The 23,530-nt window shown below is 33.4% G+C and overlaps 2 protein-coding genes across 2 annotated transcripts; both read left to right on the plus strand.

Annotated features, from left to right (window-relative positions):
- The first annotated feature begins 8,009 nt into the window (after positions 1-8,009).
- Positions 8,010-12,728, plus strand: LOC117915107 (amino acid transporter ANT1). The gene is made up of 3 exons (XM_034830672.1): positions 8,010-8,303; positions 8,400-9,029; positions 12,072-12,728. Exons 1-3 carry the CDS (start codon positions 8,088-8,090, stop codon positions 12,501-12,503), a joined length of 1,278 nt encoding a protein of 425 aa, XP_034686563.1. The 5' UTR covers positions 8,010-8,087; the 3' UTR covers positions 12,504-12,728.
- A 2,511-nt stretch (positions 12,729-15,239) lies between these two features.
- Positions 15,240-17,193, plus strand: LOC117915052 (amino acid transporter AVT1H). The gene is made up of 3 exons (XM_034830615.1): positions 15,240-15,563; positions 15,663-16,270; positions 16,476-17,193. Exons 1-3 carry the CDS (start codon positions 15,293-15,295, stop codon positions 17,007-17,009), a joined length of 1,413 nt encoding a protein of 470 aa, XP_034686506.1. The 5' UTR covers positions 15,240-15,292; the 3' UTR covers positions 17,010-17,193.
- The last annotated feature ends 6,337 nt before the right edge of the window (positions 17,194-23,530 follow it).

Genomic DNA, 23,530 nt, shown 5'->3' on the forward strand with positions numbered 1-23,530 from the left:
GGCAGACTTCTTCGAGCACCAAGGGGCGATTAGAAGAGGTTTTGATACCAAGAGAGTCACCAAGCTTACTCAACAGTGAGAGGAATGTAGTCATTGTTATGGATGCCTTGAAGGACTTCTCTCGCGAGCCTTTACAATGGGCGCTCAACAATGTCATCCGCTCTGGCTGTTCCATCACCCTCCTTGGTGTCATGCCTTGGCTTCCCATGCCATGTGAGGAAATTTTCCTTTTGCTAATTATCTCTTTCTCTATTAGTGGACTTTTGAAGTAGTTTTTTTTTTTTTTTTTCCAACAAGGCATGCATTTTAAGGTTTCAGTTCATATTGCATTTTGCTTTCACTTTTAACTAAAAGTTGGAGTTGAAGCTAAACTCATATTTTTAAAGAGTAATTTTGGTATTTCATGAATCATGTTACTGTATAAATTCTACAAAAAGTCTTTTATGATTAGCATAAAATAAGGTATGAAATATATGTTCACTTATTATGCTTCTTCCAATAATCATTTTCAAAGAGATTATATAAATATATATTATATATTTTGGAGTTGAGTTTGGGTGCCTAGTGTGCTAATCCGACCCGATCTAATAAATGAGAAATAAGGGGAACATTTTTTTGGAGGTTTAAAACTACCTAGAAACTACCACTATTTTTTTTTTTTTTTAAATCTCTCTATTTCTCTATGAGAGAAGAAAAAGAAAAGAAAAGAATACCTTATGGATTGTTATCTCTTCCTCTGAGAAAATCAGAAAGAACATGTTTTTGCTTTCTATAACAAAGTTCTCTCTTGAATCATTCATGTTTCCTTTTTTAAAACAAGATCAAGGCTCTTGAACTGTGAAAAAAAATGATTATCATATTCGTAGTTCTATTTACCACTTAAGGCAAAAAAAATTGGTCAATGAAACAACCAATGGAGATTATTGGACATCTTAGAAGGTAAATATATATGTATATGTGATATTGTCACATGAGCATTTAAAAGATGATTACTTAGTGGATTCAAGAGTATGCATGGCACTTGTAACGTATATCTAAAGAAATAAACCATACAAGATATGTATGCATAGTTTGGCATGCAAATTAGTAGCTATATTAAGCTTATGGAGTCCAGTAAAATGCAAATGACAACTCTAGATCCCCATAATTAAAATTGTTACATGAGTTTTTTTTTTCTATTTTTTTGCCTCTCTAGATTCATGCAAGACAATGTCAGAATTTTGGACCTACCACACGGGGGATTTGTCGCAACTAAAAGAGAAGTGTGAGTGGATGAACGAGCAAAAGTACCAGAAGATTCGGGGAATAATCGAGCTATGTGAAGAGAAAGAGGTTTGCTGCCTTTTCTTTTTTCATGCTTTAGGTGAAAACTATTCTAACACATACGACCTAAATACCAACGAGGACATGGAAATAATACTTTGTAGGTGGTCCCTTACATGAAGGTAGCTGTGGGTTATCCGCTAAAGCTTGTGGTTCTTGAGCATACCACCAGTCTTCATGCCACCTTGGTGGTCGTAGATCGGTAAGAACCCATGCAGATATATGCTATATATGTTTTCTTAATTGGTTTTGAACCATAGTTCTAAAGAATTTGTGGGTACATTTTTGGTGGCAGGCGTCTAAGGAAGTATAGTACATTTTTGGGAAAGAGAATGCCGAGCAGTGTGGTAGTAATGAACAGCGATGGAGGAGTAGATCTGCTAAAAGTTCAGTCCACAATTGACCAAGGCGATACAACTCCTGGAGAAACTCCAATGACAATAGCCCCTCCTACTCCTCAAGTTATTCTCTCTGCAGAGTTGTCTAAACTTCTAGGGTTCAAGCTCCGTGAGAGCCTTGTCAAAGTGTATAACAGGATCAGATAGCATCACCCATTCTTGTTCCTGGCATTCTGGCAACAATATTCAAGGGCTTATATGATAATATCGATCTAGTGAAAGAAGCCAATGTAACTTGCCATGAGAGTCAAATGTTACAGTGTAAAATACATCACACGAGCCTTTTGAACAGATTCTTCTTGAAGGGCCTTCTTCCCTTGCCGTCATAATGCTCCTCAGAAGCTTTTCTTAGGCTTATTATAGATAGTGTATATGAGGGAGATATGATACCGCCGTTTTTATGAAGTACCATTGCTGGTAATAAGAAGCTTGTCCTCTCAGTTTGCTATGAATGATGGGGCAATCCTGGTCGGCCATACCAAAGCTAGACGACATAGTAGTGGAGATAGTTAATGTATACCTCTATGTATGGACCTTTTCTTTTTTTTTTTTTTTTCTTTTTTCTAAATTTTAATTTGATATTGCATGTACGGATCTCCAAAGCCAGCTTTAAAATGTATCTGCATAGTTAAGAGGTCATTTAAAGATATATTCTATATTTAGTTCTAACTATTAAATAATTTAAAATTTTATAATTTTTTGATTAGTTTTAGTTATATTTGATTTTTTCTTTTTTCTTTTTTTCTTTTTTATTTTAATATATGCTATCAACTTTTCAAAATTACTTTTATAATTGGTAAGTCTCAACTTCTTCTTCATAAAGGACATATATCAAATTCCGCTTAAATAATTATTCCCACCACATGTTATACGATGATAAGTCCTTAAAATCATCCAAAGGGATACCATGTCTTAATCTTCTTAGATATCATGGTCTCCATCTTGAAAATACTTGTTACCACCTACCCTAATTAATAGAAACTTAATTCATAGAAAATATAACCATTTTTTAGTCTTGCTCATAGGTCAAAGTCACTACAAACTTTAGTATTAACTCAATTTTCTCTCAAGGTTGAGAGTTCATATAGTATAGCTTAGTAAATCATTACTACATAATGTTATGATTCACCATAAGTCCTACTTAATATATAACCATACATATTAAAGCATTCACCTTGAAAAAACCATCCTATGACAAAAATAAATTATCCCTCCAATTGGAGGCAGTGTATTATAATCTAAGATAAATTGCCTAATTACATGAACCAACCGTGAATAATTTATCACTTTATAAAGAACCCATGATTTGGATGTTTTTTATAACTCATAATGCAAGTCATATACAATGTAAATGATACATGTAGGAAGTGTGTGTGCACGCATGCGTGTGTGAATGTGTATTTTAGAGTGAAAAAAAGGCACAAGGTGCCAATCCCACGTGGGAAAAAGGATTGACATCTTTTATAAGTTTATATTGTATCCCATTTTCTCAGCCTCATAGGTTGAGGAAATCACTTTGCTATTAATTGTTGGCACAAATTTGATTGTTCATATCAATGGAAAGATCTTCATCAAGACCTTACTACCTTTATTATCAATGATCAAAACGACTAGTCATTCTATGTTGGTTTTGGAGCCACGCAGGTAAACTTTCTTTTACAAAAACGTATAACCGAAGTGATGTGATTTATGAGAAATGATGCAGGTAAACTTTCTTCTATAAAAACGTAATGATGTGATTTATGTTGGAAACGTAATGATATTTATGTTAATACACATGAAGGATAATTAAATTTAAAGGATGTACTTGTAGTAGCTAATTTGACAAAAAACCTTTTATTAGTTGGAAAGTTTCTTTCAGACAATTTTTGCACCTTTGAATTTACTACTTTTGATTTTGTTATTAAGGATCAAAACAAAAAGACGATAGTGACGGGGCGTAAAAAGGGACAACTTTATGCTCTTGTTGGTTTTTCTCAAGAGGCTCTTATTGCAACAAGGAAAGGTGAAACTTCTTCAACTCTCTTTGGCATCAATGACTCGAACACCCAAATTCAAAGATTATATCTTTGTTAAAGGAAAGGATTAATGTTACTCGCTGAATATATAAACCTTCCATGTGTGTTTGTTGTTAAACGGGAAAAAGTTGTAAATTTTCTTTCCGGTAATAAAATTTCAAATTTTCCTCTTGAGAAAATCCATTATGATCTTTGGGGACTTGCCCGTATAACTTCAAACCAAGGATTTCGATTTTATGCCATCTTTGTGGATGATTATTCAAGGTTCACATGGTTGTGCCCATTACGAAGAAAATCCTAATTTTTTTTATTGCTTTCTAAAGTTTCAAAAATTGGTTGAAAATCAATTTGATCAACAAGTAAAGATTTTTCAATATGAGGGTGGTGGTGAATTCAACTTGAATGATTTTCTTGCTCACTTAAGGAATTCTAAGATTGAAATACACATGTTTTGTCTAGGAACCCCTAAGCAAAACAGGGTAGCTGAATGGAAGCACCAACACATTGTCGAAACTGGTTTAACCATGTTGTTTCATGCAAGTTTGCCTCTCCCACTTTGGGTTGATATATTTTTCTCTACCATGTAACACATGGACAACTCATACTTCTTATCCTTTGAAATAATTATGTTCTTGGGATAATTTTCTTTAAAAATAATGATTTAAAAAAAAAAAAAAAACTTATAAAAATGGATGACTTTTCCTAAAAAATTTATTTTACTTTTATATCAAAAGCTATTAATATTATATTTTCAATTCAACTTTTAAACTTAAATCAAACTTTATGCACAAGAGATTTGAAACATTTTTTTCTTTCATGAGGGAGAAGTAAAATAATTATTTTTTTGATTTTAAATTTTTAGAATTGCTCATATTTGTTTTTTTTTTTATATGAAACAAAAAAAAAGTTTTATTAATTTATTAAAATTTTCATATAGAACTTGCTTTTACAAGGGCATTCCAATTATGGGAAAAGATCAGTATTTAAAGATTTTCTTTTGAGGAATTGTGTTTTGAGGTGAGATGAACCTGAAAATTGATCCAAGATCCTCGTATCACCCAACTGATGGCAAAGATATAAAATAGTAATAGACAAAAATAAATAAAAATAGTCATTTGACCTATCATATGTTTATGCTGGTGTTTGTGGAACCCATCATTTATGAAACTATTTTGTCTTTGTCGTATCACTCTTCACATCTTTTGGATTTTTTTTAATTATCTTTTACAAATAATTGAAAATCAATGTTATTTTCTATTTTTAAATTATAAATAAACAAAAATTATGTCATTAATGATTCAAAAACTATTTTGAAAAATACTTTCTAAAAAATATGTTAATTTGATTTTTATTTTCTATATTTTCTCTTTTTGAAAATATGCTTAATTAAAAAATGAAAACTATTTTTAAAAATAAAAATTGAAAACCTTATTTAGTACTATTTTTTACATGAAAATAATAAAAAGAATTAAATTCCATTTATTGATGAACTTTTTTTATATTTTCCATTAGTTATTTTAATTAAAAAATAAAAAATATGTTTACAATTAGAGGAATTGACCAATTTAAAACAATTGTTTTTTTTTTCTTGTCATTTAATTACGCACACTCTTAAACCATACATTGAGTAGGGGTGGGGGGTGTATGAAATTTGTGTTATTATATAAGGTATTTACATTAAGTATACAAGATAAATATACTAATTGCATAAGGAGTATACAAGACCATTATTTTGTGAAGGATTTCAAGTGATTATGAACGGTCATTTGCTTATTTCCCTTAGCCAAGGGTGGAGTACATTCCTGCACACATTGGTTAATCATACATTTATTTCATACACTTTATGTAACTTCTATGTGGTCATTTGAATACTTACCCCACTAATGATGATTGTAAAACAAAATTGTACAACAATTTTTCCTTTAATTTTAAACCAAACCAATACAAACATATTTAACTGACCTATGAGGACATTCACAAGACAATGTATGAAATCTAAGTCATTGTATAAGGGTATTACACTAATTGTACAATACAAATTTACAAACAGGGTGTATAAATTGTTTTTTTGTTAATGATTTCAAATGATTATGAAAACTCTCATAATTTTTTTTGTTTTTTTCATCTAAGGACTGCACAATTTCCCCACTCAAATTCCCCTACCAAAGAATTGTTTCTATTCTTAATTTTAAAATTTTATCATCAAAATTTTGTAATTGCATATTTTGTTTTAATAGTTTTAACAATATTCTATATTTTAAAATCCAATTTTAAATTATAATCATATTTATCAAAAATTTTACTAAGATTATCTTAAATTTTTTTAATATATTTATAGTCATTTATATAAAAAATGTAAAACTAATTTTCTTTAAATATGTTCTATTAAAGATAAAAAATTAATAAGTTTGAAAGTCAATAAAAAAAATTAAATACCACTTTCAATCATTTTTAAATAAGATTTATATAACATATTTTATTTTAAATTTAATTTCTTAAGTTTCATTAAAAAAAAAATTGTGTTAACAATTTTCTTACTATTAGTTAAAATAATTTGCATAAGTTTATTTAGATAATAAAAATTATTAATATAATATTATAACTTATTTTAGTTATTTTTCAATAAATTTATCTTTTTAAAAATTTTAAAATAAAAAATTTAAAAATTTAAAAACTAAAAGGATATATATGTTATAACATATGAGATTTTGTACCACTATGGTAATTTGTGGATGATCATTCATAAATATTTCTTGTAACTCCCTATAAAAGGGAGAGACCCTTAATGAAATTTAAAATAGAGTTTCCCCTTGCATTCTATTCTCTTCCTACTTTCTTGTTCTCCTTTCACTTTATCATTTTACAACATAATAGAGAAATAAGAAAGACGTGTATCATGATTTTCTATTTTATTACCAGAAGTTATGGGGTAAATTCATAACCAGAAAATATGTGCAATTCCTATAACCAAAAGTTATGGGGAAAAATTACAAAATTATAGATACATGACCAGAAATTATGTATATGATCCCTAATTATTTATTTTTAATTACACTGTATAACTGGAAGTTATACCAAACAATATTATATAGCCACAAACTATAAAATAAATAAATAAATAAATGTTCATAACTTGAAGTTATGTACAAATCTACATAATGAAAGTTCATAGCCCGAAGCTATGCACAAATCTACCCAATGAATAGTTCATAACATGAAGCTATATACAAATTTATATAAAAAACAGTTCATAGCCTAAGTTATGTACAAATTTAAATATTTACTTGTTCTAAAAAAATAATCATGACATGAAGTTATGAAAGATATTAACTTTTAATTTCTTTAATTTCTTTTAATTATATTGTGTATCATATTTTCTTCTTACATTCTGATTTCTCTTTCTTATTTTCTTCTTCTTTCACTTTATAATTTTACAACAATATATATATATATATATATAATTAAAATATAAAATTAAGAGTGAAGTGATAGTCAATCTTTTAAATTTTAAAATATGGTTAATGTGAAAAATATAAAAATAATTAAAAAATCAGAAAAAAAATATAAATAAAAAGGTAATGTAAATTTCAAATAAAAATTAAATATTAAACTAAAAGATAAAAAATATTTGGATAAAAAATCTCAAAATTTTTATCCTTGCTTAACAAAAAAACATTATTAATTTTTATTTAAAGGAGAGTAGAAGGGAAAAACAAGTATCCACCTACAATATTTAATTAGAATCAAAAGAAAATTTTGAATTTAGAACCAAATAATTATAAAAGAAAATATAAAATCTTATGAAATATTTATAGTTTTAGTAAGTTTTTGATAAATATAAAATTAACAAAAATATAATTACGAGAGATTGGACATAAAATAGAAATATAGATTGGAAGAAAAGAAAAAAAAATAGCATAAATGGATAATGGAAAATAAAAAAGCAAAGAAAAAAAATATAAATAAATTGAAATTCATACTCATACTATAATGTGTTAATGTCAAGGTTAAAAGCATTTTATGTTGGTGTTAAAGACATTTCAGAGACAAATAAAGGATAATACCTATCAGCTTAATTTTTATATTTGTGACTATAATTCTTTTTTTTTTTTTTAAATTACCATCCTCGTGGAAACAAAAATTACACCTGGCATCTGACGTCATTCATATCCTCTGGATTGCTTACAAAACGACGCAAAATTCTATGATTTAGCGAGATTCGGGAAAAGCCAGCTCATCATCCTCCTCCTCCTCCACCGTTTCCACGCTATTCCTCCATCCCTATATCCTCGCCAACACTCCACTCTGCAATAGAGCCCAGAAATTTTCTTAGATTCCAGTGTCAGCAATGGAAGCGCATGGCAAAAGTGCAGAGACCCCTCTGCTTGGATCCTCGCACAGAGGCACAGCTTCCTCCATTCAGACTCTTGGAAATATCCTTGTCTCCATAGTGGGCACTGGCGTGCTGGGCCTGCCTTTCGCTTTCCGTGTGGCGGGCTGGCTTGCGGGGACAGTCGGTGTCATCGTTACTGGACTGTCCACTTGTTACTGCATGCTCATCCTAGTGAGAGATTCATACCCTATCTGGTTTTGTGTTCTAGTAGCTTACTTTTAAGTCAATCAACAACTGATTGGTCTTTCTATATCGTTATGCCCACAGGTGCAATGCAGAAAACGGTTGGTGTGCGGGGAAGAGAAGACGTATGGGGATTTGGGGTACGAATGTCTGGGAAAACCAGGCCGTTATCTGACGGAGTTCCTGATTTTCATCTCATATTGTGGTGGTTCGGTGGCGTATCTGAAGTTTATTGGGCAGACACTGGCATCGGTTTTCAGTGGTATGACGTTTACATCCTTTATATTTTGCTTGGTGCCGATTGAAATTATGCTTTCCTGGATCCGAACCCTGTCTGCGCTATCGCCGTTTACTATCTTTGCGGATGTTTGCAACGTTGCGGCCATTGCCATGGTGGTGAAAGAGGATGTGCAAGTGCTGTGGGGAAGTGGGAGTGATATTGGGGAAAGGAGGGCGCTGTCGCCCACCATTGCAGGGCTGCCGTTTGGGGCTGGGGTGGCGGTGTTTTGCTTTGAAGGGTTCGGTATGACACTGGCATTGGAGGGGTCTATGAGGGAGAGGGGTGCGTTTACGAGGGTTTTGATTCAGGCGTTCTGTGGGTTAACCACTGTGTATGTGTTGTTTGGGCTGATTGGTTACTTGGCTTATGGTGATCAAACTCTGGATATTGCAACGCTTAATCTTCCACAAGGCTGGTCATCCATGGTGGTGCAGGTAACATTTTCTTGCTAATTTCTCCATTCACTTTCATGTATGCTTAATCTTGCTTTGTAGAGTTGAATTATGAGTGATGCTACTTGTAGCTTTGTTGTTATAGTATAGGTTTAGAATCTTGTTTAGAGTTGAGCCCGGTTTCTAGAACCAATTCTCTGCTTCTGTGCTAGATGTGGCTATGGCTGCCAGTTGATTTACTTCTATCAAGATATAGTACTTGAAATTGAAACAAGAAAACATTTCCCGATTTCCCACTTAAAATATTTGAGGATATGGTATATTGTCTGATTCAGAGTTTCCGAATCCTTTACCTAGAAATTTCGGACTAGCTAGAATCTAATTGTTGCATCTCCTCTCTGTCATCATCCATCATCTCTGTATTGTCAGATAGACAATGAGAGCACTTTCCATATGTTCTAATGTCTCTTTGGTAAACAAATTAATTGTTTTACATAGCTTGGCTATAACTTTCAAGGCAAGGCTTGGGAGATTGTTTCAATTAAGACATGTCTTCCTTGGTTTGCTCACCTTCCCATCTGCTGAGAGAAAGAGCAAAGTTGGAACATCCATTAGACTTTCATGTTGAGTCTCCATGGAGAAAGACATTCTTTACATCAAAATGATGCAGAGGCCAAACAAAGATTGTTGCCAGAGAGAGGAAAACAATGCTTTGATCTGCCTTTCCCACTGGAACAAATGCCTCAGGGTGATTATTCCTTCAAGCTTGTCTAAAACCCTTGATCACTAATCTGGCCTTTCTACAGAATCCACTTTAAATCCCTTAATGTAAATTGGGAATTTTAAGAAATATATAGAATACGATTAGGGTATACAAGGGCATGATCAGATATGAGATATAAGAAATAAAACTAGATACCTTTCAAAAAAGAAAAAGGATATAAAATTAGGGATAAATGTTGAGTGAATGATCTAACTGCTTTGCATAGTGCAATGGGAATATTAGAGTAGGCCCAGAGGCAATTACCGTTTCAGATCACCATTAACTGGTCCCAGGGAGGATTCTTGATGAGGAGCTACGGAAATGGCGTTCATCCCTTGCTCTTCATGATTTAACATTAGATACATATGTAGCAAAGAAACTTTTCTCCTAAGGGAGGTTGATGGCTATGTAGCTCTTCTAAATCTGAGAGTATTCCTGTGATACAATTTACTTCTGGAAGTGGCTTGAAAATGGGCAAAACAGACAGAACGAGGCCAAGGAGGAACTGAGAAGAGACTGAATGAAGAATTAGGAACATGCGCAGGGAATATCAATGCCATAGCATTTTCTAAGAAGTTTCATTTCTTTCTCTATGTGATGTGAAAGAGGTAAATGAAGGATCCTAGAATATTTAACAGATGCTGCTGCTAAGGAAGCAACTACCTTTCTTGGGTGAGCTACAAAGAGCTTTGTAGTGCTGTGTCTTGTGCTGAGTGATAATATCAACTGATAGCCTGAACATTGTCTAGAAAAAATCATAACCTCTCTGGAAGATAAGGAACCTGTAGTGGTAGCAGAGGTCACCATAACTGGTGTATGATGTATCTTAAGGTTGTGATGAACCACCTTAACAATCCCTTTGCCTGAATTTGGAGTACTGTACTTTCATTACTCCAAACTGGTCAGCCTTGGTCAGTCGTGCACCTGTGATTCTGACATTGGTCTTCTGCAAAATGCAACTTGAAGTTTCTTTTTTGTACCCCAGAATTCTTCACAAAACACCCATCTCACTTCTTCTCAATCAACAAGGAGCAAAGGTAAAAGTAATGTTCAAATTTTGCAAAATATTCACCTCTCCAACTTTCTATTAAATCATCCTTAATAGGTATAGGTTTGCTGGAATCTGATCTTACTAATTAGTCTCATCAAACTTCTGTTTCAACTTTCGAGTCATGGATTTGAGCCACATTCCAACAGTTAAAAGTCGGTTTGGGAGGTTTCATCACATCATTTTATCAGTTCTTAAGAACAAACTATTAGTTTCAGATTGCATTGAGTGCATATGCTTGGAGAAAATTGTAGAATTTTCCACATCTCACTTCTTAGAAGAGGGATCCTCTGCTGATGGTTCTTTAAGCTTTCCATTCAAGGAGCCCATTTTCCTCTTCCTTTGATGTATAGAATTGCAGACTGAGTTGATGCAAGCAAGGAAAGCATTGCCATTCAATTTTAAAGCGGTCATATGTAGAGTACGGTTTTTGTTGAGGTTGGTAATTTTACTTAACACATAAAGATGTTCTCTGAGATTTGAGACTGACTTCAAATTTTCTGTCGTCAAGCCCTCTCTCCAATACTCCAACCACACCACATAAGGAAAAGACTCTCAATGTTAACTGCAATATAAACAAAATGAGAACCAGCAGTTAAGAGGCCTAAACTTACAATAATGTCCCAAAGGAAGGCTTATTAGAACTGTTTGTGCTCAGAACACTGCTGCAGGCTCCATTTTTTTCTTAGAAGATTGAACAATACTTGAATTTTCATCTCCAGAACCACCATGGTCAATCTCCTCATCAAATCCTGGTCCTATATATACGCCAATCCTGGTGGAAAAAGTTTTCTATACAGTGGTGATTTCCACTCAAACATATAATATTTTTCTCTAAAGATGATTATTGTTCTTTTAAGCCAGCACCACCAAATAAAATGATTTTATTTCTCCCCTGAAGTGCTTCTAAGAGGTATAACAGAATGATACTTAACTCAGATCATTCAATTGTGCAGTCTTTTAACATTATGCACAACCTCAAAGATGTGAAATAATATAACCTTTAGATCCTTTGTTGAGTTTCTGCTTGTTTGAGATTCGGGAATTGGTCAGTCTTAGGCAAAATGCAACTTGAAATTTTCTTTTTTGTACCCCATAATTCTTCACAAAAGAATCACCCCACTTCTTCTCAATCTGCAAAACCAAAGGTAAAAGAGTAGCGTCCAAAATTTTCCAACCATCCATTCAATCATCCTTAATAGTTATAGTCTTGCACTAATGATACATGTTGCTCACATTGTAGCTATGCTGACATTTTTCTAACTAATGACAGCTTGGGTTGTGCATGGGGCTAGTGTTTACATTACCAATCATGTTGCACCCAGTGCATGAGATTATAGAGGTGAAGTTAAAAGAGAGTAGATGGTTTCAGAAGTACTGCTACGATGGTGGTGATTATTTGACAAGAGCAGGAAAGCTTGGAATGTACATAATGCGTGCAGTTGTGGTGATGGAGTTGGCTCTCGTGGCCTCATATGTGCCAGCATTTGGTGTGTTCACTTCCCTTGTGGGAAGCACTGTATGTGCACTGATTTCCTTCGTTTTGCCCACCATTTTTCACCTAAAAATATCAGGTTCTACCCTCCCCACCTGGCAGAAGGCATTGGATGTTTGCATTTTGTCTTGTGGATTTCTTTTTGCTTGCTATGGTACTTACAACACCATCTTTGGAGCTCCAAGGGATCTTGGCTACATTCATACTTGATTGCTGCTTGGATCATAGAACAGGTACAAAGAGGAATAATCTAAACAATAATTGAGTGTATTATTCGAGAACATTACGAGTTAAGCATTTTTCTGCTTTTGCTTCCCAGCTCTGTTTTTCTCTCATGCATTCTCCTTCTGATTTTCTGCGAAGGGTGTTGATGCCAACAGGTGGAGGGACCAAATCCTTCCATCCCCTGTCCTATAGCGGATTTTTTGAGCTTCTTCTGAGACCTGTTGTTTACTAATTTCTTTCAATTTGTTTGTTCTTGAACAAACTTCCCTATTCTCAATTTCTTTGAACTTTTCAAAATTTTTGGGACTTCATATAACTTGGATATTGTTTAAATAAATTCATTACACTTAAAAAACTAAATTTTGTATATAAAAAATGTTTTTGTCCTTCTTATGTGATAAAATAAAGTCCTTGACAGTAAATCAAATTGAGTGCCATCCCTAAAAAATAAATATTATATAGTATAGCTATGACTTACTTAGTTTAATCCTACTAGAAAGGCAGTGAGTGACCTACAATGAATTTGACAGAGAAGAAGCTCATTTTAAGATAAGACCACTAAGAGGCGAAGCCTTTTTCTTTTTTAAAAGATGAGAGCGAATCCGCCATTCATTACTCTTCTCGAATAGGCTAGGGTGAAGGGTTTTATAAAGGAATCCACAGCTAGTGAATCAGAAAAGAGAGAAGCTCTTTCCGCTTTTCCTTACTCATGCTCCCCTTTCACTGCGCCTTACCTATCCTTTCATTTGTCTTACGAAGCAAGTAAACCTCTCCCCCTATGGTGGTCTAAACATCCCTGGTCTCGCTCAAAACCATCTTTCCTCGGACTATCGGCTGTAGTTGTTGAATCTCATCCATCCTCTTGCTTAACGTTTGAATAATACAAATTTTCAAATGTTAAAAAGATTAAAAATACTTCCTACGGGCTACAATCACTACCAAGCACGGCTGTTAACTTTTATTTTTTAATATAACCAAATTACCTTATAAGTGACTCATATATAATCATGTATTATATAAAACTTCATACTTTAAACAAAACTTAAAATTAGTGATTTTTCATATATAAATAATATGTCAAAAAATAAGATTTACCTAATTAACAATCAAATGGTGCTCCAACACCTGAAGTCTATTAAGCTACACACGGCCATATTCCCAACATACAGTGAAGCTAAGTTTTAAGTATCTTAAAATGATGAAGTTTCATGGAAGTGAAAGTAGGATGATAAGGTGTCATGGAATCAATGGAGTCTCTTCTGCAAAATTCCCAGGCATCTGTAGTGATCAAAATTTTCCAAAATGTCAACTCATTTTTGCAGATCGAATTCACTAAATGGACGGAAGCAGTACTGCAAACCCATCAGACAGTAATGAAAAAGAGGCTGAGAAGGAATATCTTTTCCATTACTACAGTATGGGTACAAGCTTTATATATGCAGCCGCAGTTCCAGAGAATTCAATCCAATCTGACTTGCGTGCCACCTTAATATACGCTGAGTTCATGTATCCCAAAACAAAGGCATTTCAGCGACATCAACCATATCTTTTTCTCCAAGACACTATCTCAGAAGTGGAGGGAGCATGGAATCTATATTCGAATCCCATTACACTTGCAAATGTGAAAGGATCATTCAGAGGTACAGTGGGGTGGGGGGGGAGGCAATGCCATATCAATTTTCAACTAGGACGTGGGGCAATTGTAGCAGTATCTAATATAAGGAAGATGTCATCTCATTATACAATGATATTGTTTGTTCCTTTGGCATCTTTTTCTAATAAATTTTGGTTACGGGAAATTCTTTGAAAGATACCCATAAGAGTAGAGGGAATTTGTGTCCTAGAAGCCTTCCTTTCCAAATATGGAACCTCTCTTGTTGTTTTGTTTTAAATTTGGGTTGGTTCAGAGGCAAATTGTTCAATTTGACAACTTCCTCCCCCAGAAAATATACTACAAGCCAGTAGTATGCACTTGGTGGAGACCAGAACAACCCACTCTCTTTTTGTCACTCTTGGTATTTTTGATGCATGAGAATAAGCGCTTTTTTTTTACGGTTGGAATCCCACATAGGAATTTCAAGCTATTGGTTTCATTACGCCTAAATCAAAGGAATCTTATATTAACCCTTTGAACTGTTGCTTTGGATGGCGAATAACTAATCCCAATAATTAAATGACAGATATTTGAATGACTTGCTACTATTTGGATGGCTGCAAGACTATAAGGATGATCAAATTCCAACTAAAATGGAGGAAGAAAAGGGCTGAAAAACAGAATCTGGATTCTTTTTGTTGTGCATGCACACAGGCAAGTCCTCTAGATGATCTGTTCTAATGAAATCCAATGCATCACGAGGTAAATTTAAGGTGGTTTAGTCAAAACCAATATTTTGGGGAATTAGTACTATCTACAACAGAAGATTTCCCATTGATATGCTGGTTCTGAAAAGTTAACAAATCATGACGTGGTTCGATTCAAATGAATAAAGCATCTAATGGGCGAAATGAAAGTAGGAGGATCTGCACCAAATTTTCTTAGGGTGGCCAGAGTATCCGCTTCGTGGAGACTTCACCTCCTTCCAAACACATCTTACAGTCAGATTCCTGAAATTAGTAGCTAGTATTACATTTGCATTTATTCCCACATGCTATAAATCACCCCACCCTTCCATTATTTTAGTAACCCAAACCAAGTATCTTGTGAAACTTGGGTGGCCAGACCCTAGTTCTTTGTGATTCTATCACCCCAAGCTTTGTGGAACTCGACAAAGAAAATGTGGGGCAAGAATTGGAGATCCATTAGAATGCTATCAGATTGTCTGCCTAGCAAAAACCAGGTAACAAGTGAGAGTGTGCATGGCGCTAATCTAGCAGCAAAATGGATGAGCTGTGATGTCTGCATTGAGGAAAACAAGGTGTGCGGGTGCCAACACAGTAGTACTGAAGACTTCAAGGGCACAGTTAATGATACTGATGTCGAACGCCATCAAGAGTCCAACAGCTCTTTTGCTCATGCTGTTATTAACATGATTGGGATGCTCATAGGTAAACTTCTTCTTCTTTTCTTCTTCTTCTTCTTCGTATTCTTATTATATCCAAGTTTGATGCTTAGTTTATCAGTTTCCTTTTTACTCTGTTTTACAGGTCTAGGGCAGTTATCAACTCCATATGCCTTAGAAAATGGGGGTTGGGCTTCTGCATTCCTCCTCATTGGACTAGGGATAACATGTGCATACGGTTCCCATCTACTAGGAAAATGTCTTGACAAAAATCCCAAGTCAAGAAACTACACCGACATCGGACAGCATGCATTTGGAACAAAAGGAAGAGTTATAGCCGCAATCTTCATCTACATGGAAATTTTTATGGCTCTTGTGTCCTACACAATCTCATTGCACGATAACTTATCGACAGTGTTTTTGGGGATGCACCTTAAGGTGCCAAGCCTCAACCTATCTACATCTCAGCTGCTAACAGTGATGGCTGTTTTAGTGGCACTTCCTAGCCTGTGGCTGAGAGATCTCTCTTCTATATCTTTCCTGTCATCAGGTGGTATTTTCATGTCACTTCTTATTTTTGCGACAGTGGCATGCACAGCCATTTCTGGAGCTGTGAAAGCAAACCAACCAATACCGGTGCTCAAGCTTGATAACATCCCTGCCATATCTGGGCTTTACATCTTTAGTTATGCTGGTCATATTGTTTTCCCTGATCTATACAAAGCCATGAAAGATCCCTCCAAGTTTACCAAGGTTGGTAGCCAGTGCTCTTTTCCCATTTGATTTCTTACAAATATTGCTTCATTCATAAGCATAGTATTATGTCTTGTAATTACCTTTTAGAAAATCAGTACAAGGAAAATACACTAGTAGTTCAGTACAATATGCATAGAAAAATGAGTAAAATTAAGTTTTCTTTTGCCTTGTCTAAAACATTTGTTCTTACTTCCTTCTGCAGGTATCTATTGTGAGCTTCACTCTAGTCACAATGCTTTATACAACTCTAGCATTCATGGGTGCCAAATTGTTTGGGCCTGATGTCAATTCTCAAATCACTCTCAGCATGCCTCGCCATCTGATTGTTACGAAGATTGCATTATGGGCCACTGTGTTGACACCAATGACCAAATACGCACTTGAATTTGCGCCGTTTGCGATTCAGCTTGAGCACAAGCTCCCACAGTCCATGAGTTCCAGGATGAAGATGATCATAAGGGGAAGTGTGGGCTCAATTCTGCTTCTATGTATACTAGCCCTGGCTCTTTCTGTGCCATATTTCGAATATGTTCTCAGCCTCACAGGCTCACTAGTCAGTGTCAGTATCTGCATAATTCTCCCTTCCACCTTCTACCTCAAGATTTATTGGGCTCAAGTCACTAAGCCTCTCTTGATTCTCAATGTCATCCTCATTGCGTTGGGCGCTCTTCTTGGAGTGTGTGGAACCATTTCATCTTCAAAGTCGCTCTTAAAAAGCATAGGGAGAGCTCACTGAGCTGCATGCCTGATGATCACATGAGAACCAAGTCCTCGATTGAGTCCTAATATATAGGTGAAGTACTTAAAAATATTCCATGGACTGAGGATCAATATATGTATTTAAGGTGATTGATAAATGAAAGAAAAATACAATTGCTTACTTGATGTCTAAATGTAAGAGCCCACATACTATGCACATGAGCCAAATACTATACACAAATGTAAAATATTTATGCATGAATCTTGTTATAAATGATGAAAAATTCCTACCTAAGTAATATTTCAGTTTACAATTATTAAGATGTAGTAATAAATTTCAAATAAATTTAATTTGTTGATAGAATAATAAACTATGGGATGCAATAGTTGTTGGGAAAACAATCCCTGGATTTAGATTAATGGGGTTATGCAATTAAGATCCTAGGTGTAATGGAAGATACCCAATTTTCAAAATATTACTCCAGGGTGGTTTTTCTGAAAACATACCTTCGGATTTAAATGTTTCCAACCCCTTTTTCAAATTTGTGAAACTCTTGAATGTAGACAATGTGCTTGAAGACCTCAAGATCTTTCACCTAATGACTATCTCTTGGATCTTGGAAATGGAGAAGTGTGGGCTTCTCTCTAGAGAGAGTGGTGTCTAAGGTTTTTTTTTTCTAAAACTAAGTTAAAGACAATAGTATGTTTAACCCAAAACACTAAGAGGGTTTATATAGACTCATAATTGGGCTTATGTGACAAGGGCTCATTTCATTGATTTAGATCACTTCCCAATGGGCCCTATTTAATTCATTAGCCCAAGGTGATTTAGTTAATTAAACAGCCCAATAAGCTTTAGTTAATTAGTTAGTCTAATTGGCTCTAATGAATTACATAACAAAAAAAAAACAAATAAACCATTTAATTATAAGTCATCGTGCAACCTTGTGCTTATGCAAAAGAAGCTTTATGTACACTTTATAATTAAACATTGAAAAATCCTCAAACAATTGGCATCAAGGAGTGTGAGCTCAAGCAAAGACTACTACGGCCCATAAGAAATACATCATCTCCCTCAAAATTTAATTCTAAATATAATTTTGAAATTGACACAACAATCAACTAAAAAGAGTTAATTGATGTTTAGTATCCTATGACATTAGATTAAGATAGAAAACATGGGCTCGCCACTAACTATCAATTGCATACAAGTTCCCCATGACCTAATGTTCATATAACTATCAAACTTTTAAGGTTACCTAATCCTTGAGTTTCAAATCCTCTTATATTATGATAAATTGACATACTCTTGTTCACAAAATAGATATGTTAAATTCCACTAATTGAATTGTTACAACCTTAAACAACATAATCATGAAATTCTTAGGATTACATAAGGAAACATAATGTCCCAAACCCTGAGATATCATAATGCCTTTGTTGAGAATATTTGTTACCCCTTGTCTAAACTATTAATAACTCAATTCATAGGGAATATATGTTGATTTTAGGATCTCACCTATAGATCAAAGTCACTAATTACCTCAGTACTAGCATAATATTCTCTCAAGGTTGAGAACTCATACAACATAGTAGCATAGAGAAGTCATGACAACCCAATAACTATAAGTCATGACTTTTTAAAAGTCTTATTTAATATGTAACCATATACACTAGTACAATCACTATAAGAAATTCATCCCGATAACCAAGATAAGTTATTCCACCAATTAGTATAACCTCTAATAGATTTCCTAAGCCTATGGATTAATCATGAACTAACTTATCAACTTGTAAGGAATTCATGACTTGAATTTTTTAGAATAGAGCCCTTAAAAGAATGACATGATATAACAATAATAGATTTACCATTTATTAATAATATTCCAATTTCCTAATTTTATTTATCCTATTCATGTATTACATTTTCTAAGCATTATAACATGACATCTCTTGTATTGTACGTGACTAGGTGCATTAGGAGTTGTATGAAAGATCTAACTTATGAGTTCTTTGCAAGTAGGTGTTTTCTTCACAATTGATTCATGGACTTAAGGCAATCCATTAAAGTTGTAATGAACTACCTAATCCTAATTGGAAAGATGGCTGATCTTGATCATCAAAATAAGATTCCCATAGTGAGTGCATAAAGTGTATGGTTACACATTAGACAAGATTTATGATAAGTCATGACATTGACTATCGGATAGTCATGATTTCACCAAGCTGCTATATAACATGAGCTCTCAATTTTACAAGAATAATAAGCTTATGTTAAAGTCTTTAATAACATTAACTTACGGGTAAGACCTTAAGGTGATCATAGATTCTCTATGGATTAGGTCACTGTCAATGAAGGTTGGTGACAACAGGTATAATCAAGATAAACACTATGATATCATATGGATTTGAGATAGCGTGTTCAATGAAGGCTGGTGGCGACAAGTATAATCAAGATAAACACTATGATATCATATGGATTTGAGATAGTATGTCCCCTTGAGTGATCCTAAAGACATGTCATTAAGAAATCTATTATCGTAGTAATTCCTTAATTGAAATTTGAAATATGCTTTTTATGAGCAAAATTATTTTAGTTGATCATATAATGAAAGGGTTTGAGACTCAAGGATTTTAAAGGTAATCTTGATACATAGATAACATTCACCTCATTAGATTATGGTCATCAATTCATAGGAAGCTTGCATATAATGGATAGTAAGTTATGGACTCAAGTTCTTGTATTTTGTTGTAATATCATAGGATGTTGGAATTTGGCTTACTCTCTATAGTGGAGCGTTGATCCAGTTTCATAATTAGATTATAAGGCAGCTAGTATTTTCTTATTGCAAGGAACTCTAGATTACTCTATTCTTAAGTCCTAAATTAATTAAGTGCATGCAAATTTTCTTAAGTTTTTTTCTAGACCTTAGCAATGGAAAAGAAAAATAGCATATAAAACAAAAATTGATCTACATTATGAGTTTGAATAGCTAACCAAGATCTAGATGTTCCCAAATTGATTCCTTGCAGTTAAGATTGTCATTGAATACCCCAGAAGTTGAAGACGGTCTCACAGACCCCTAATCTTTTTCCCGATGCCTATTTCTTAAAGCTTAGCACTAAGATGGTGAAGATCTCTAAAGGTGGAGGTCAAGGCTTTCTCTTTGGAATGTAAGGGAGAATGGTACAAAATTGAAACCCTAACCCTGTAAGGGATATTTATAGGGTTCCTATTGGGCTTAAGTGACTTGAGCTCAACTTAGGTTTGGGTCACTTAATCTACCAAAAAGAGTCATAATTGATTAACCAACTTAATTGGATTCTGATTAATCAATTAGTCTAGTACAAAAATGTTGTTCACTAATTCCCATATGACCTTATGTAATTACCAAAATTCCCTCATGCACATAAAAAAAGAAAAAGCTAAGAACCAATTTAACCTACATAAATCGTGTCATCAAGGTATGTGAGCTCAAATGGGAACCACTAGGTCCTATAGGACAATACTTGCTCTCTTAGAATCTAATTTTGAAGTTGACTTAACATCCCCCTATAGAAAGTCAACTACACTTAAGTATCTTATGTATATTACAATAAGACACTAAGTGTTTGGGTCCATGTCTTGCTATCTATTGTATATAGCCTCTTCATGAATTGGTGTCTATAATTTAACAAGGTGAAAGTTATTATGCTCTCAAGATTACCTCTACTATTCTTAAGTTATAAATCTTCCTATTATGATAAACTAATATGTCCTAGTTCTCAAAAAACTTATGTCAAGGTCCACTTAAAGCACTATTATGACCATAGATTACCTTAACACATGTCCATAGGATCACCCAATGAGACACACTATCTTAATTTCATGAGATATCATGGTACCTCTATTAAGAATACCTATTGCTATTGGTTTCCATCAACAATGACCTAATCCATAGGGAATATTTGATCAATTTAGGATCTCACTCATAATTTAAAGTCACTATTAACTTTGGCATGAACTTAGTATTCTTTAAAAGTTGAGAGAAAATATAGCATAACAACTTGGTGAAGTCATGACTACTTGACAACCTTACATCATGATACACCATAAGTCATATCCAATGTGTAACCATACACATTAGTACACTCACCATGAGAACCTCATCCCGATGGTCAAGACTAGTCATCCCTCTAATTAAGAGTTAGTGCACTACAATTTTAAATGGATTGCCTAAATTCATGAACCGGTTGTGAACAAATCATCTACTTGTAAAAAACCTAAGACTTAGATTTTTTATGCAATTTATAATGCGCCAAAGTCATGTACAATGCAAAAAATGCATGCTAGAATGCTTATAAAATATCATTCATGGAACAAGGATAAATAAAAATGCAATTAAAATTTGTTATATCATGTCATACTTTTAAGGGCTTTATTTTGACACTTATGGGTCCTAGTGGACCTCATTCGAGCCTATGCTCTATGTGACTCAATTTTTTTAGGGTAAGTTTTGTTCTTTATTCACATATTTGCATAAAAGCATTTTGATAAATATGTAAGATTGCATAAGAGCTTATGAATATCTCTTTAGATTGGGCTAATTGATTAATTGAAACTTAATAAAACTAATTAATCAATTAGGATCTAAGTGGACAAGATTAAGTAACCTAAGCCCAAGATGAGTTTAAGTCACTGAAACCCATTGAAAGCCTATATAAACCTCATTTAAAGGTTAGGACTTCACTCTTGTCTTCCTATTTACTCCAAAGAGAGGAGAACCTTAGCCACCACCCCTTTACAAGATTTCCACCATAAAAAAGACATTGTGATGAAAAATTCTTGGGTTTATGAGATCTTTGATGCATACAACACATCTTCACTATTAGGATTTGATTTAGAAACATTCAAATCTCAAGTAAAGCATATTAAACCCCTTAAATCTAAGTTTTAATACTTATTTGTTTTAGTTAGTTAGATTTAGAAAGCCTTAAGAACAAATTGCATGCATCCTAAGTGATCTAAGATTAAGAATGAAGTAATCTAGGGATTCCTAGCAAATCCTTAGTTTAGTTTTTTTTTATCAAGTTTATCATACTTGGGTTATAGTATTTTGGAATAATAAAGAACTATGGTAAAGAAAATGGTGCCATCTTTGGGGAGTGGCATGCAGTCGCCAATACTAGGATAGAATGATTTATTTTACTTTAATATTTTTGTTGTTTTACATATTTTTTATTTGTTTTTTAACAATGGTAAAATTAGGGGTATATGTTAAATCCCAAAAACCAATCAAATCGATCCCAACCAATCCAAACTGGCCTAATTGGTTTGATTTTGAATTTAAAAATGCTTGGTCCAATTTTAAAAGTAATAAATTTGATTAAGTCAATTCGGTGTTCAGCTTAGAAAAAAAATATTATAAATGGGCTGAATTGAACTAACATATATATATATATAGACACACACACACTTGAAGCCCTAGATTCTACTTTTGCAATCTTGTGAAAGTTCTCTTTTAGCAAAACATTTCTTCGATGATCGTTTCTTTAGAACAAATCAATATCATTGTGTAAGTTTGAATCTATATGTAAAATCATCTATAATTGTTTTTTTTTTTTTAACATTATGAATTGGTCATTGACTGTTCATTTACTCTCCAATGATGTTATTGTGATTGAGATTGGAAACTGAGGTAGAGAGTAAAATACTTCGGAAATCTGTTGAAAAGGGTTTTCTTTGATAAGGAAGGTTTGTTGGCAACTTAGCACATTTGGTGAGAGCATTGGGATTGTGGTTGCTTCTTTCACATGCTAGCCAGATCGAGATATTTGGTTTTCAATTCCTATCACCCTAACCTAAAAAAAATCTTTGACAAAAGAATAGAATCAATAGGTTAGTAACTCCATGTGCTTTTATTTTGTTTAATTAAATAAATATGTTGTAAGGACATTAAGGCATTGATTGAGGGATGTTCTCTTATGGGAAAATGTCTCAAAGCCATTTTTTTCCATGGGTAATGCTTCAAAGTCAACACTTGAGCATGTACTTTTTAAGGATTTTGTTTTTTCTCTAAAAAACAAAGAGTAAAAAAACCAATTAACAAAATAGATTCATCTCAAAGCTAATAAGAACGAAATACACTAATTAACCTCTTCTACTTCTTGGAATGTCACGGAATGATAAAATTTATATATACTAATTAATTAATTTCTTCAATGATTTCATGGACAATGCATAGCATCCAATTTTTTTCATTATGGTATAAAATTAAATCTACATACTAAGTTTTGAATACATCATAAAACATTCACCAAATATTATAAATGAAGTAATGAATTCCAAATTATCCATGCATCTTTCAAATTTGCTCATGGTAATTTGGAGTTACAAACATTGCATCAATTAACAAAAAATTGTAAAGAACGGTAAAAGAAATACTAAAAGAAATGTCATCATTTATTTGTATTTTTTTTAATTATATTTTTAGTTTGTCTATTTAGTACACATTAGTCAATTTAATTGTTATTTTGTTGACTTTTGTTTTTTTAATAGAAGTCTAAAATTAAAGAAAA

The sequence above is a fragment of the Vitis riparia genome, chromosome 5, assembly GCF_004353265.1.
Source record: "Vitis riparia cultivar Riparia Gloire de Montpellier isolate 1030 chromosome 5, EGFV_Vit.rip_1.0, whole genome shotgun sequence".
Classification (NCBI taxonomy): Eukaryota; Viridiplantae; Streptophyta; class Magnoliopsida; order Vitales; family Vitaceae; genus Vitis; species Vitis riparia.